The sequence below is a fragment of the Vespula vulgaris genome, chromosome 6 (genome assembly GCF_905475345.1).
Source record: "Vespula vulgaris chromosome 6, iyVesVulg1.1, whole genome shotgun sequence".
Classification (NCBI taxonomy): domain Eukaryota; kingdom Metazoa; phylum Arthropoda; class Insecta; order Hymenoptera; family Vespidae; genus Vespula; species Vespula vulgaris.
The window spans coordinates 4,051,223-4,064,625 of record NC_066591.1 but is presented as its reverse complement, the minus strand read 5'-3'; the positions used below and the strand labels follow the sequence as shown (position 1 = coordinate 4,064,625).

At 34.9% G+C, this 13,403-nt stretch overlaps 1 protein-coding gene across 9 annotated transcripts in view; it reads right to left on the bottom strand.

The window, feature by feature from the left end:
• The window catches only part of LOC127064656 (gamma-aminobutyric acid type B receptor subunit 2), a 245,108-nt gene that overhangs the window by 184,973 nt on the left and 46,732 nt on the right, over positions 1–13,403 (bottom strand). For all 9 annotated transcript variants that reach the window (XM_050996032.1, XM_050996035.1, XM_050996036.1 and 6 more), the window contains one exon: positions 2,503–4,023. In XM_050996032.1, the coding sequence (XP_050851989.1) occupies positions 2,503–2,826 (324 nt within the window). In that variant the 5' untranslated portion in view covers positions 2,827–4,023. The remainder of the gene's footprint in view (positions 1–2,502; positions 4,024–13,403) is intronic.

Sequence of the window (13,403 nt, the reverse complement as noted above, 5' to 3'; positions counted from 1 at the left end):
TTTCTTCAACTCCAGTTTCTTCTTTGGAGACAAGGTCAAGCGCTCGCTTTTAGCATTCAACGAGTAATCTTAGATACGAACTCGTGATCGATCGATATATAATTCTCTCTCTCTCTCTCTCTCTCTCTCTCTCTCTCTTTCTTTCTGTTCTTCTAGATCTATCTATTAGACTTTTAAGAGTTTTTCAAAAGTGTTCCGAAGTGAAATTGACTAGTTGGCGAATAGAAACTCGTGTTAATGTGCCGCATAATAGGAATCAAACGATGATATTATCAGGCTAGATATATCTCGCACGGTAGAGTGCCGTTTATCAGCACGAGTAACGCATTCGCTGAGCAAGCAAATATTGATGATTACTGTTCCACGGTAATAATAGATAAGAGAAAGAGAGAGAGAGGGAAGAGATGTATAGCTCGCGAACATATAATGTTTGCTTACCGTTGGACTCCTAGTATCCTACTCACATTAATCATATGGAAAATTAATCATGTATGTATATGTATCAATCCTTAATTGGTTATAACGTATATTGTATTCTGTTGCTATTTCGAGAACTTCGAACTTTCTATATCATATTCGACTTTGATAACACAAGGTAAAATTATACCAACCAATGTTGAAACGAGAATAGGATCGATGAGTTCGTATATAGAATGTGACATTGTTTGTATAATACATTGTAGGATAGTGAAACTGGTTGGAACTATACGTATGTATGTATGTATGTATTTATGTATGTATGTATGTATGTATGTACTAGGAAAGTGTAATAAAGAATTGAAAGGAGAGTTTGATAGATAACGTTTAGCCTAATGTCTTTCAAATTGACGATAAGGTATAGTGATGCGAAGTTGAATACTTCAAATAATTATTAATCGACAATCGATTCGATAAATCCAATTGAATTTATAAGAAGGTCAGAGTTATGATCAATTTGATAACATGTAATTTTGTTAATTAACATCATTATCGGGTGTACTTATATTCGAAAGAATCTTTTTATTTTCGATTTATTCGATAGAGATTCGATCGATTTTAAAAACATTAATAAAATCTTGCGTTTTGATCCGATCGAAGATCGAGGAAAAAGTATTTTCAAAAAAAAAAAGTCTAAAATCGAAATTGAAATTGAAGTTCGAATATGGGGAGAAATAGAAAGAGAAAGAGAGAGAGAGAGAAAGTGACATAATATTCAGTCATATGGTTTCCCTGAGAAACCGCTAGGTCGATACGGAAAATGAAAAAAAGGAAAACCTGGCACTGTGGTATTTCGAAATAACGCTAACATGGTACGGCACCAACCAAATGACAGATATAATTGTTCGTGAGTATAAAGCACCATCCTGTGTCAGGATATTGCGTATCTTTTGGTGGACTGAACACGAAACCCATACACCAATGCATACTTCAGTTATAGCGAGGACAATAAAGCAGTAGCAAGCAACGTTACGATCCATTGATCATTATACTACGTATGAATGAGCGTTAGCGATCTTTCTCGTGATATTACTAATTACGATAGTTGTCTATCGAAAGTGGTGACACTGTGAAAGGAAGATGGTTGGACAGGTGTAGCGGAGAAAGAGGAAAACTCTAACTCGTATATTACCTTTCTAATTCTAAGATACGAACGAAAGATAATAACTCTACTCGAGAGAATAGTCTCTCTAATGGGGTTATTATTAACGCAAGTTTTTTTTTCCTACCGGGAAGCGCTTCCATCGATATAGATCCGATATTACCAGCGGCACTGCAAAAGGAGGAAAAAAAAGAAAAAAAAATGGAAAGAAGGAGAAAGAGAGAGAGAGAAGACAATGAAAAAGTTCGATGAATATATCCATAACATAAAGGGTGTCGTTCGTTTAATACAAACACGATTTCTTTTAGTACTATTAAAGATAATACGCCGGGGAGTTCTCTTTGATTGAACGAGTAAAAATTCAGAACAATCGGACAACGGCGTATTATTTAAAATCCTCTTATTTCTCCCGGCGGTCTAGGTAGTATCGATTTTCCCAGAGAGCTAACAGGCGAAATGAGGAAGCGATGCTGAGTTCTTGAAATTATGAATATGCCTGCCTTTTCGAGCAATTAACCGATCGATATCGTTAACGCACGACGGTGCTATAATAATGCGCTTTACGTTACGGCTCGCAGTACTCCGAGGTTAACAACCCACGGTGACCCGAATGAACAACATCGCTGACTAAACGCGACGCATCGCTATGCGCTTAAGCGAAACGTTGGAATAATAGGTACTCAAGTGGAATATTTGAGTAGTAATTAAACACGCATCGGATGCAGATTCGTGGGAAATATTTTAATCCGGATTTGAAAGATTATAGATGAAAAACTTTAGAGAGGGAGAGAAAGAGAGAAGAGAAAAATAAGCAGATAGAATAAATACAATTAATAAATAATTAATCTGTTATTGTCAAAAGCGAAAGAAGAAAAAAGAGAGAAAGAAAACAGTAAATAAGTGTAAATGCAAGCGAACATTACCTCGGTATCATTCCACCACATATGTAGCCGATAATTTCTCAGGACCGTTGGATCCTCGTTGATGTGATCGACGGCAAGTTTGACGGAAGGCATGACGCCACGGCCCACGTGACATTCCGGTACGTGACTACCGTATGGGAAAAAACCTGCTATGTAGACGTCGCGTTTCTTAACACCACCGAGATTGATCGGCTTCTGCCCACTGCACGTCAAGATGGCGTCGAGCCACAGAATGGCGGCGAATAGGTGAACGCGTACCAGCATACGACGCCAACAGCGCTGTCGTCGCCGTCCTGCCGGTTTACTGATGATACCGGTCGCCATCTTGTAACAACACTCGCGAACACCTCGCTACTTCCGAGTCTGATTACTCTCACCTCAACTTTAACATCGAACACGCGTCGCGTCACTTCGATTATACGAGAGTGAACCAACACGGGGATCGTATTTTCGTATGCACTTTTTTCGAGTATCACGTGGCATCCACGGTACGCCAAACGCGTGACAGGATCTTCTCCTCCGAGTTCGAACGACCGGGCGCATTCAACCGCACATCCAACTTCGACCATCGAACGTATTCCTCGTCTCTTTTCCGATACGCCAACCGGAACTTCCACATTCCGTGTCTACATCAATTGCCAAACTACACAGACGTATCTTTAATTTCCCTGCTGGCGCACTTCCTGCCTTTCCTAAAGGAATTTTATTTCCTATCTTTTCTTTTCTTTCCTTTCCTTTCCTTTTCCTTTCTTTTTTTCGTTTGTTCGTTCGTTCTTTCGTTCCTCAGCTTGCGATTTTCTTTATTCGTAAAACGCGCACATACTTTGTCGATCACTTTGCACGATACTACCACGATCGATCACTTTCTGTTCGACTCGAAATTTCGATATAACCAATACGAGTTCTGAAACCAATATCCAACGCGCTTAACATTCTTCTTCTTCTTCTTCTTCTTCTTCTTCTTTTCTTCTTCCTTTCTCTCCTTCTTTTCTTGGCCTTTAATTGTTGAAAATAATACCGGAGCTGTTCAACGTTGCGTTGTTTTTATTCACCGACGCGGACACACATTTCTATGAATAAATCTACGAGCATTTCCTTTTTTCTATGGGATACTAGTATCTAGCATAGTGAAATCCATTTCTCTCTCTCTCTCTCTCTCTCTCTCTCTCTCTCTCTCTCTCTCTCTCTCTCTCTCTCTCTCTCTCTCTATCTCTTTCCTTCTCATAAGAGTTACATAAGCATCGGTGGTACTTTGCCAGAAAAGTTTCACGAAACTTATTTCATAATGGTTACCGATATTGCTGACATCGCAGAAAAATGTTTTCGAAAATCTCTGTAACTTTTCAGTAATTTCTTTTAACGTTCCGTTACTTTTCCCTCTTCCTTCTTCTCTTCTTCCTTTCATTTAACCTTCTCTACTTCGAATGCTTCAATTTCTTTCATTTCCTTTTGGATACTTCATTATCGCAATGATACCAAATCCACCTCTGACCTTTATCCTCTTGACTTTTCATCGAGTATCTGAAAAATTGATAAAAATTATCGATTGACAAAATTATCGACGATATTTTCATACAACTAAACGGTTTTGTTATTAATAAAAATGATCGAAGTAGTAGTCGTCGTATTGTTGTCGAAACGTTTTACACGACAGTGAAACAATCGTATCGAAGTAAAAATAGATCAATTCAACGATGTATAAAAAGCGTATGCTAAACGACCAATTAATATTCGTATCGGTGATAGAGTTAACGATCGAATGGGAAGAAGGTTGAAAGTAACATGGGTGATGCGAAAGAGGGACAAAAAAAAACAAAGAAGAAAAAAAGAAAAGGAAAAAAAACGAAACGAACGGTCTATCAATTTTACGATCGTATGCGACTCGACTTCTGCAATCGATGGATTATCATATATCGATAGTCGTAAGCGAAAGCACAGAAATCTAGTTTACAACGAGGAAACAATAAAAACTTGTCCTTTGTGGGGACGTTGCCGATGTACATTGGATACAGGAAAGAGATCTAGAGTTTAATATCCTGGAAGAATTACTCAGGTAGTATGAGTGTTCTTATACTTATCACGGACACACACTCAACAGTCTATGAACTTTGAGGTGATCGTAATGTCAAGTATCCGGAAGCTCTAGACCTTGAGTACCCAATTACAATAGCAGCAGCAGAAGCAGCGTTCTCGATAACATTCTCTTACGACGTGAGGACCGTTCGATACCATACTTAAAGTCCTCTTCTTCTTCGAGTAAAAGAGAGAAAGAGAGAAAAAGAGAGATTACAACTACTTCAAATATAGCATGTATTCTCTTTTATCTCTTATCAATTTGAAACAATAAGATTGTTGTTATTTATATCATATAATTAAAGACACACATGCATACTCTCTCTCTCTCTCTCTCTCTCTCTCTCTCTCTCTCTCTCTCTCTCTCTCTCTCTCTCTCTCTCTCTCTCTATTTCTTTTTCTTTCTTTTCGTTTGAAATAATTGTTTTATCGAGTATTTTATCGATACTTTCGATCGTCGAAGGTATTAATAGACGATCAGATTTTACAATACGTAAAAACGAACCAATCGGAAATATTTTTCTTAAAATTTGAACGTGTAACGTTTTCTATTCGTGCGGATTGAAACACGATATAACAATTTATTAAACGATCGGTTTTTAGATACTTCGTCGTCACGCGACGTTATATATTTGTTCACGTAAACGCGCGTATCGTTAACAAGTCCGACAAAAAAAAAAGAAAAAAAAAGGAAAAACAGAAAAAATTGAAAAAGAAAAAAAGAGAAAAAAGACATCATTCCGTGATACCGATTTAAAAAAAAAAAAAAAGAAAAAGAAAAGAAAAAAAAGAAAAAGAAAAAAAATGACGAAGACATAAGGGAGAATTTTCATTATTGGACATCGTCGATATTTCGTGCAAATGATTACATCACATTTGGAACCTGTGGAGGATCACGGATGTTATTGACAAATCAAAAAAATAATGAAACTGCAAGTCTGAGCAAAAGACGTGTAACAAATTGAAATCAGAATTCGATGAGTCCCGCGATTGAAATTATTCAGCTACGAATTTATTTCGTTTAATGATTATTTTCTTTGCTCTTATTTTTTTTCTTTCTTTTTTTTTTCTTGTGTGTGTGTGTGCACATATACATCGTTGATAGGTTTAATACGATACAAAGAAATAAATACTGTACTTATCTACAAAGAACATTTATATTGCATCTTATTATTAAGCTAATCGTTAAAATAATTATTAAATCATTATGATATTCTAATTCCTCCTGGTGGAATCAAACATTCTATATGGTTGGAAAAGGAAATTTACATTGTCAATGAGCACTCGAATCGATTGTACTACTATTGTCTTTTCCGATCGTTTTTAAAACCGTATCGAGTACATATCCTATATAAACATTTCCTTTATGTATGAATTCAATAGTGCGCCGATAAAACCTTACTGAGCGAGTTGAACGACCTTCATTACCATTTAACATAATACCGGCGGCCATCTTTCTCTATTTAGATTGAAACAAAAAATTGAAAGAAAAGAAAAAAGAAAAGGAATAAGAAAAGAAAAGAAAAGAAATAAATAAATAAATGAATGAATGAATGAATGAATAGAAACGAGCGAGTTTGTTTTTTAATTTTTTAATGATTGAATTAACGTACGAACACACATACACACGTACATACACAAACGCGTGCAAAGAACATAGTCAGATTCCTAAAGGTTATCGAACTGAAATCGATATGAAACTCGAAACAAGTAAAATATATGTACACATTTATACATAGGTAAAATTTCTGACTTTCTTCTTTTATATACAAGTTGAAAAATTGATGCCCCGAAAATATATTGGAAAGAATTTTCGATATTCCGTCGAGTTACGCACACAGTTAAAGTAGGTGATGATAGTGATGGAGATGGAGATGGAGATGGAAATGGAGATGGTGATGGCGACAATGGTTATAGGAAACGTTTGCCATTGGTAAATAGTATTCAGAGTGAAAGAGAGTAAACGATGTTCTTATTCCAGTGGCCCACTGTTTATACTTCAAACGGCTTTATGCTTTCATCCTATTTTGATCTATATGTATATATGTATATATATGTATATATATCGAAAGAGGGAGAAAGAGAGAGAGACATTTAGCTATATCAAATTAAAAAAAAAAAGAAAAGAAACTCACCCTCTATAAGTATACGATACTATAATATATGTAAGATATACATCGAAACGGGTCGATAGGCCATCATGAAACGATACTATGGTAGTATCGAATGAAACACAGAAAGAAACAGATAGAGAGAAAGAGACAGAAATTTCCCATGCCACTTCGACGATCTTATCAAAAATATAATTGAAAGAAGACACGAAGAACGATCATAATCAGATAATAAGTAGTACCGGACAAAAAAACATAATGATAATAACAATAATACAAACGGAGAAAATAGAAAAATAGAAAAAAAAAGGTATAAAAAAAAAGAATGGAAGAAGAAAAAATTCAAATGAAAAAAAATCTCACACTCTTTCCAACGTTAGTTTTTTTTTTTTTTTATTACTTTTTTTTAAGATTAACCCTTGATCGATTGTCAACTCTCTCTCTCTCTCTCTCTCTCTCTCTCTCTCTCTCTCTCTGTCTGTCTATTTATATATATATATATATATATATTCATATATATACACAGCGATGGGCTCTCCTTAAACTGCTAAAGTAGTAAAAATGAGTTGACGAAAGATACGATCAGAGAGAATCAAAGTAATAATGTCTCATACAGTATTCATAGATGGCTGTGTGCCGTTCCAAGGTTAGGCCTTGGCACGGTAACATAATTCTTTGGCCTTACACTACTCTAGAGAAAGAGAACCCGTTTATATCGTTTCCAACACGCTATCTCACTCGTATATGTATACCGATAATAGGTATACAACGTATAGGGTGGTCCACGTTAAAGTGTTTGCGAATCGTTATCGAATGTCACCTCTGTTGCGAGATCATTTTTTTCGTAACATTAAATCTCAAAATTTTTTTTAATTCTACAAAGAAACCTTATCGAGCTCGATTGAGAATTAATTGAAAATTCAAATGATTCGCTTGATGCATTCCCATAAAAAAGTTAGAGATCAATCCTTTTTCTTAGTTCATCTTTTTATTGCTACTTCTTCATCTCCTCTCTTTATTAATTTATCTATCTTCCTCATATCAAAAATTCCAACTCGAAGTTGTTGGAAAATTGATTGGAAATTTGATCTGTTTGATGTAAAAATAAATGGACAAAAATAAAAACGAAAGGAGAAGAAACGAAAAAAAAAAAAAAAAGAGAGAGAGAAACAAACAAAAAGGTTAACTTTATATTGATCTCTGCGTGGAATCAATGAATAGAATTAGTACAAAACTACGAGACAGACAAACGGAGAGAAAGAGAGAAAGAGATATAAATAAGTATATAAATAGTATAAGTAGTAAGATAGGTAATAGTCTAGACAGTAGTACGAATCAACGTGTTGCCATATAACGAATCCGACAGAACTAAGTAGTAGAACAATGACGTTTCTTTTTTCAAAACGAATATAACACACAGCCAATAACCAACCAAATAGAAATAGCTGGACACACGTAAATAGAGAGTCGATCGTGTGTTGGTAATATTCGTTGTTCGGCCCACCCCCACCCCCACCTTCACCCCCTTCACCCCTCACCACCATTTTCCAAGCGTACAGAAACCTAGATCGATGTAGACTTTGCTTATTTACGAGGAGCCAAGAAGGTCGACTTTTTTTATTTCGTTAGAAAGAAAGAGAAAGAGAGAAACGAAATACGTTTCGGAAATAACATATAAATCGTAGAAACGACAGAAAAGAAAATGTTAAAACGCGATAAACGTTTAGAAGATTTTTCATTCGAAAAATTTTGGCTCTTTTTAAAACCTCTTTCTCTTTCTCTTCCCCTCCCCTCCCCTCCACTACCTTCTCCCTACCCCCACCATCTCGTCTCGTCCTATCCTTTCGTCCCATTTTTTTCTCTTCGTCCTATCCATTATCGTACGTAACACCCCCATCGATCGGATTCTTTCCATCGAATTCTTCATTTTTTCAAAACTCGAGTTTAGAAGAATTTTAATCGTGTTGTAACAATTCAAGTTAGTTGTAATAATTTTTAATAATGCATAACGTACGATCGTACAATAAAATTGTAGAATGTATCGTAGAATTGTATAGATTGTACGATATTGTAACAATTTTTATTACGTGTACATACTTATACGTAAGTGATGATTTTTTTTCATTATTAGAATTATTAGACGAATAAGATGGTTTATTTTTATATAATACATCCTCAAATATATATATCTCTCTTTTCTCTTTTTTTGATTGCTCATCGCGTTGATATTTTTTGTTGCGAATATATTTAGTCGTTTCTTTTTTCTTTCGTTAAAAAAAGAAAAAAAAATAGAAGAAGAAAAGTCCACGGTGGGAGTCTGTCGTAATATGTACTTACATATATACATACATACATACATACATATATATATAGTTACATACGTAAATATGTTATCCTTGAATTTATCGACGAACCATACAACTATAGGATTTTGCATTGTGGAAAGAAGAGAAGGAAGGTCGATTCTCCTTTGGCTCGCACCACCTGGCAAACAGCAGTTAGTCAAAGCGCGATGGTTACAGACCGATATGTGTAAGTACGTTATACGAGAAAATAAGAGAGAAAGAAAAAAAAAAGAAAAAGAAAAAAAAAGAAAGAAAAAACATTGTAAATGTACGAGTAGGTTGGATGTTGTAAGGGGTCGTGTTTTAATACGGTTAACCAACTCGCGTCTAATGGCTTTCCGTTTCGGTGAGTATGTAAACTTTGACTCTAACTTTAACGTTTCCCCACCCCTATCTCCATCCCTCAAATTAATTTTTTTCCCCTTTTTTTATCATTTTTGTAAATACGCACGGACAGGAAGTTGCAGAGGACGAAGCTACGGATTAACATTTGCATAATTGAATTTACAACGAAAAGCAATATATCTTTTTCTCGTGTTCGTTCTCAACCATGGATCTATTTCTTTCGACGATCCTAATCTGTATATTTTTGATATAAATGCGTTTATCGATATTAAAAATTATCGAATTAAAAATTGCTTTCGGTTAGTCTCGATAATGATAAATATCGTAAATGACCATCTTCGATTTTTCTTATAGACGAATATACATACATAGTTAACGCAGTATAAGTTGTAATATTTTTAATATTATAGTAAAGATTGAAAAAAAAAAGGAAGAAAAAAATTATTGTTATTATTATCGATCATTGTTGACGACATAGTATGCATTATTAATTAATATACAATAATTTTCTTAATATACAGTGACGCGTGAAGCGTATAATTTTTATCTGAATTCTTTATCTGAATAAGTTGAATAAAACTTTTTACGTCCTCTTCTTTTCTTCCCTTTCCTTTCTTTTTATAATTAAAAATATCTACAATAAATTCGAAAGCTAATGTACAATCGATTTTCAAAAATATTTCTTTAGATCTTTACCAATTAAATTCTAATTAAATTCCAAAAGATTCGTCTCGATCCGATAATCTCCTGTTCTCTTATCTAATTAGCCTTCCCTCTCTTTTCTTTTTTTTCTTCTTCTTTAAACAACGTAAAAGAAAAAGAAAAAAAAAAAAAGAAAAGAAAGAATCAAATAATGAGCTATCATACGAAATGAAAAAGCTATTACTATTCCTCACTGACTGAATAAATCGTTGTCGAGAGTGGTCCTACCAAGTGATGCAGAGGTTGTTTAAATAACGTTCACTTTCTTCGATAAAACGCATTAAAATTCATTAGGTCTAACTTTGGGGTCTGCTTGTAGAATTTTCGATCGACTTTCTAAATTATTTGATCTCGTTTCTGAAAGTCGATGGAGTGTGCTAGAAGCAGTACCAGAGATTACTTTACGCACGAGAGAGAAAGAGATAGATATAGAGATAGAGAAAGATAGATAGATAGAGAGAGAGAGAGAGAGAGAGAGAGAGAGAGAGAGAAAGATGGAGAGATATGGAGACGAAATGCGAGCTTTAATCTCTCAAATAGATTCCATTGCATGGTCAACGTCTGCGCTCTCGAGAGTTTCGTCATGAAACTCTATGCCTGTAGAACTGTAGCTAACTGATCATAGCTATCCTTCTAGAAAAGAGAGAGAGAGAGAGAGAGAGAGAGAGAGAGAGAGAGAGAGAGAGGAACGTCGAAGAGTAGTATATATCGTATTGTGTCGTACAGAAGCGCATCAAAGTTTTGTCGAGAGCATGCAGACGTTAATACTAGGAAATAATATCATCAGTATACTCTGATAACTGTGTCTAGTTGGAAGAGCTGTTGAAATTTCGAAATTCCACCTATCATCGTCCGAGAGATTCTCTGTTAAGAGTAAAGTGTATATTTCGTGTATAGATACTAAAACCTATTCTCTCTTATATTATTCGCGACTCGTTTCATTCGTATTTTGTAATAATTATTTGTAATAATGATATTCCGTAAGATATATTTATATATATATTTAACATATCATATTATTATATTAAGTTTATTACATTATATTAATTATATTATATAAATTATATCCGAAAAAAATTATGTATATATATATATTAATAAACTCGGCTAAAAGTAAAATGTAAAAGTTTATCGGAAGAGTATCGATTTAGAAGAAAAAAAAAAAGAAAAGAAAAGAAAAGAAAAGAAGAAAAAAGAAGAAAGAGGAAAGGGAGAGGTAAAGAAAGGAAAAAGAAAAAAAGAAATATGAACGAGTCAATAATAATCGTATCGGGTTAAGGCATCGACTCCCTCCTTTGCAATCTCCTTTGAATGAAACGAAAAAGAGAAAGAGGATAAAAGAGAAAAAAAAGGAAGAAAGAAATTTAAAAAAAAAGAAAGAAAGAAAGAAAGAAAGAAACGAAGGCATAAAAATTTTAATGAATGTTATCTCTTGAAAAGCTCAATGAACGTGAGATGATATACCCGAAAAACAAGTGGCATTTACGGGAGTCGAAAAAACGAGTAAAAGCTTTTATCTTTTCGATTTCCTGTATATTATATTAATGACAGTCGATGGAGAAGCTCGAGATAAAAAAAAAAAAGAAGAAACAGACAGATAGATAGACAGACAGACAGACAGACAGACAGACAGAGAAAAAAAAGAAAAAAAAAAAAAGAAAAAAGAGAAAGAAGGAAAAAACAATTTCGGATAATAACACAGGGGTTTTTCGAAGGGCGCATGCCGAAAATAAATAAAAACGAACTCTATCACCGAAAGCTTCTTCCCCTCCCTCTCCTCCACCCATCTTCTCCACTTCCACCCCGTTCAATTACTCGCTCCACCTGATTGCCGGTCCTGTCACTGGAAAAGAGCTTTGACTCGATCGTAAAATTCTCGCTCTCTCTCTCTCACACATACACACATACACACAGCAGATAGAGAGAGAGAGATATATATATATATATACTTTTTCAGCACCTTCTTCCTTCTCTTTTTCGCATCGTTCTTTTCTACGTTTCACCTAGCTGCCACCTATCCTCTCAGAGCTCTTCTCACCTCTTCCTACCACCCTCTTCCAACCCACACCCCTATCACTACACCAACCTTCACGTTCCACTTTCTATCCAATATTTCGACGGTCCTAAAAGAGTTCTCTCTTTCTCTCTAACTCTCTATCTCTGTCTCTCTCTTTCGAAAACTTTACTTTCCTCCGACAACTCTCTTTCTTCGATCCTTTTCAAAAAGCCACTTGTGTCCTCTTGTACGAAAATATCACGCGAACTTAAATCGCTCATAACAATAATATCCGATAAATCGTTATTTCGTTAAGGAGATTAGATAAAGAGGTAAAAAAGGAAGTAGAGAGTGAAAGAGAGAGTGGGAAGAGAGGAAGAGAAGATGGTTACAGTTATTATCTACACCCCATTTTCTTCCTATTAATCACGTACACCTAAAGGTGAGTTTAATTCGAGATCGTTAAAAAAAAAAAAGAAAAAAAAACCCTGATTAACATCTCCCTCCCTCTGTTCTCTCTCTCTCTCTCTCTCTCTCTCTTTCTCTCCTCCTTTAGAAAACTGTTACTTTCTTTCGAAAACTAAAACTCTTTCTTCGTTGCTCTTGAAAAACATCGACTTGTATTCTCCTGCAGGAAAAATATCACAGGCAAAATTAAATCGTTCATAATAATATCTGATAAATCGTTATTTTGTTATGAAGATCATGTAGGGAGAAAAAAAGAGACAGAGATAGAGAGATAGAAAAAAGAGAAAAATGAAGAAAAGAAAGAAGGTGATTACAATTATTATCAACACCCTTATCGCAGTCCCCACTTCTACCCTATTTTCTTCCTATTAATCATGTACACCTAAAAGTGAGTTTAATGTGAGATAGTAAAAAAGCTTACAACCCTTCCTTCTTTCTCTCTCTCTCTCTCTCTCTCTCTCTCTTTCTCTCTTCTCTCCTTCTTACTCCTTATCCCTTTTTTCTACCCTACTTTTTTTGTTCCTCCCTGTCCCTCTTGTTCGGAGTATCGTCATCACTATTACTACTACGATATAACAGAACAAACAGTATCCTAACTTTCCTCCTCTTCCATTTTTTTTCCATCAGGATGGCTGAAGAAAGTAAAAATGGCGATCCAATAGCAATTTTCAATCTTGAAAAGTTTTAATGTCGTCGTTGTTCCTCCATCTTTACGCGTTAATTTCGTTAGCTAATTTCGTTCCTCCTTGACTAAGGTAATCATTTTTCTCATTACGAAAGACATCGAAACACTACTACTACTATTACTATTCTACTACTACTACCACCACCACCATTATCCTATTTGCTTCGTCCAAGCTT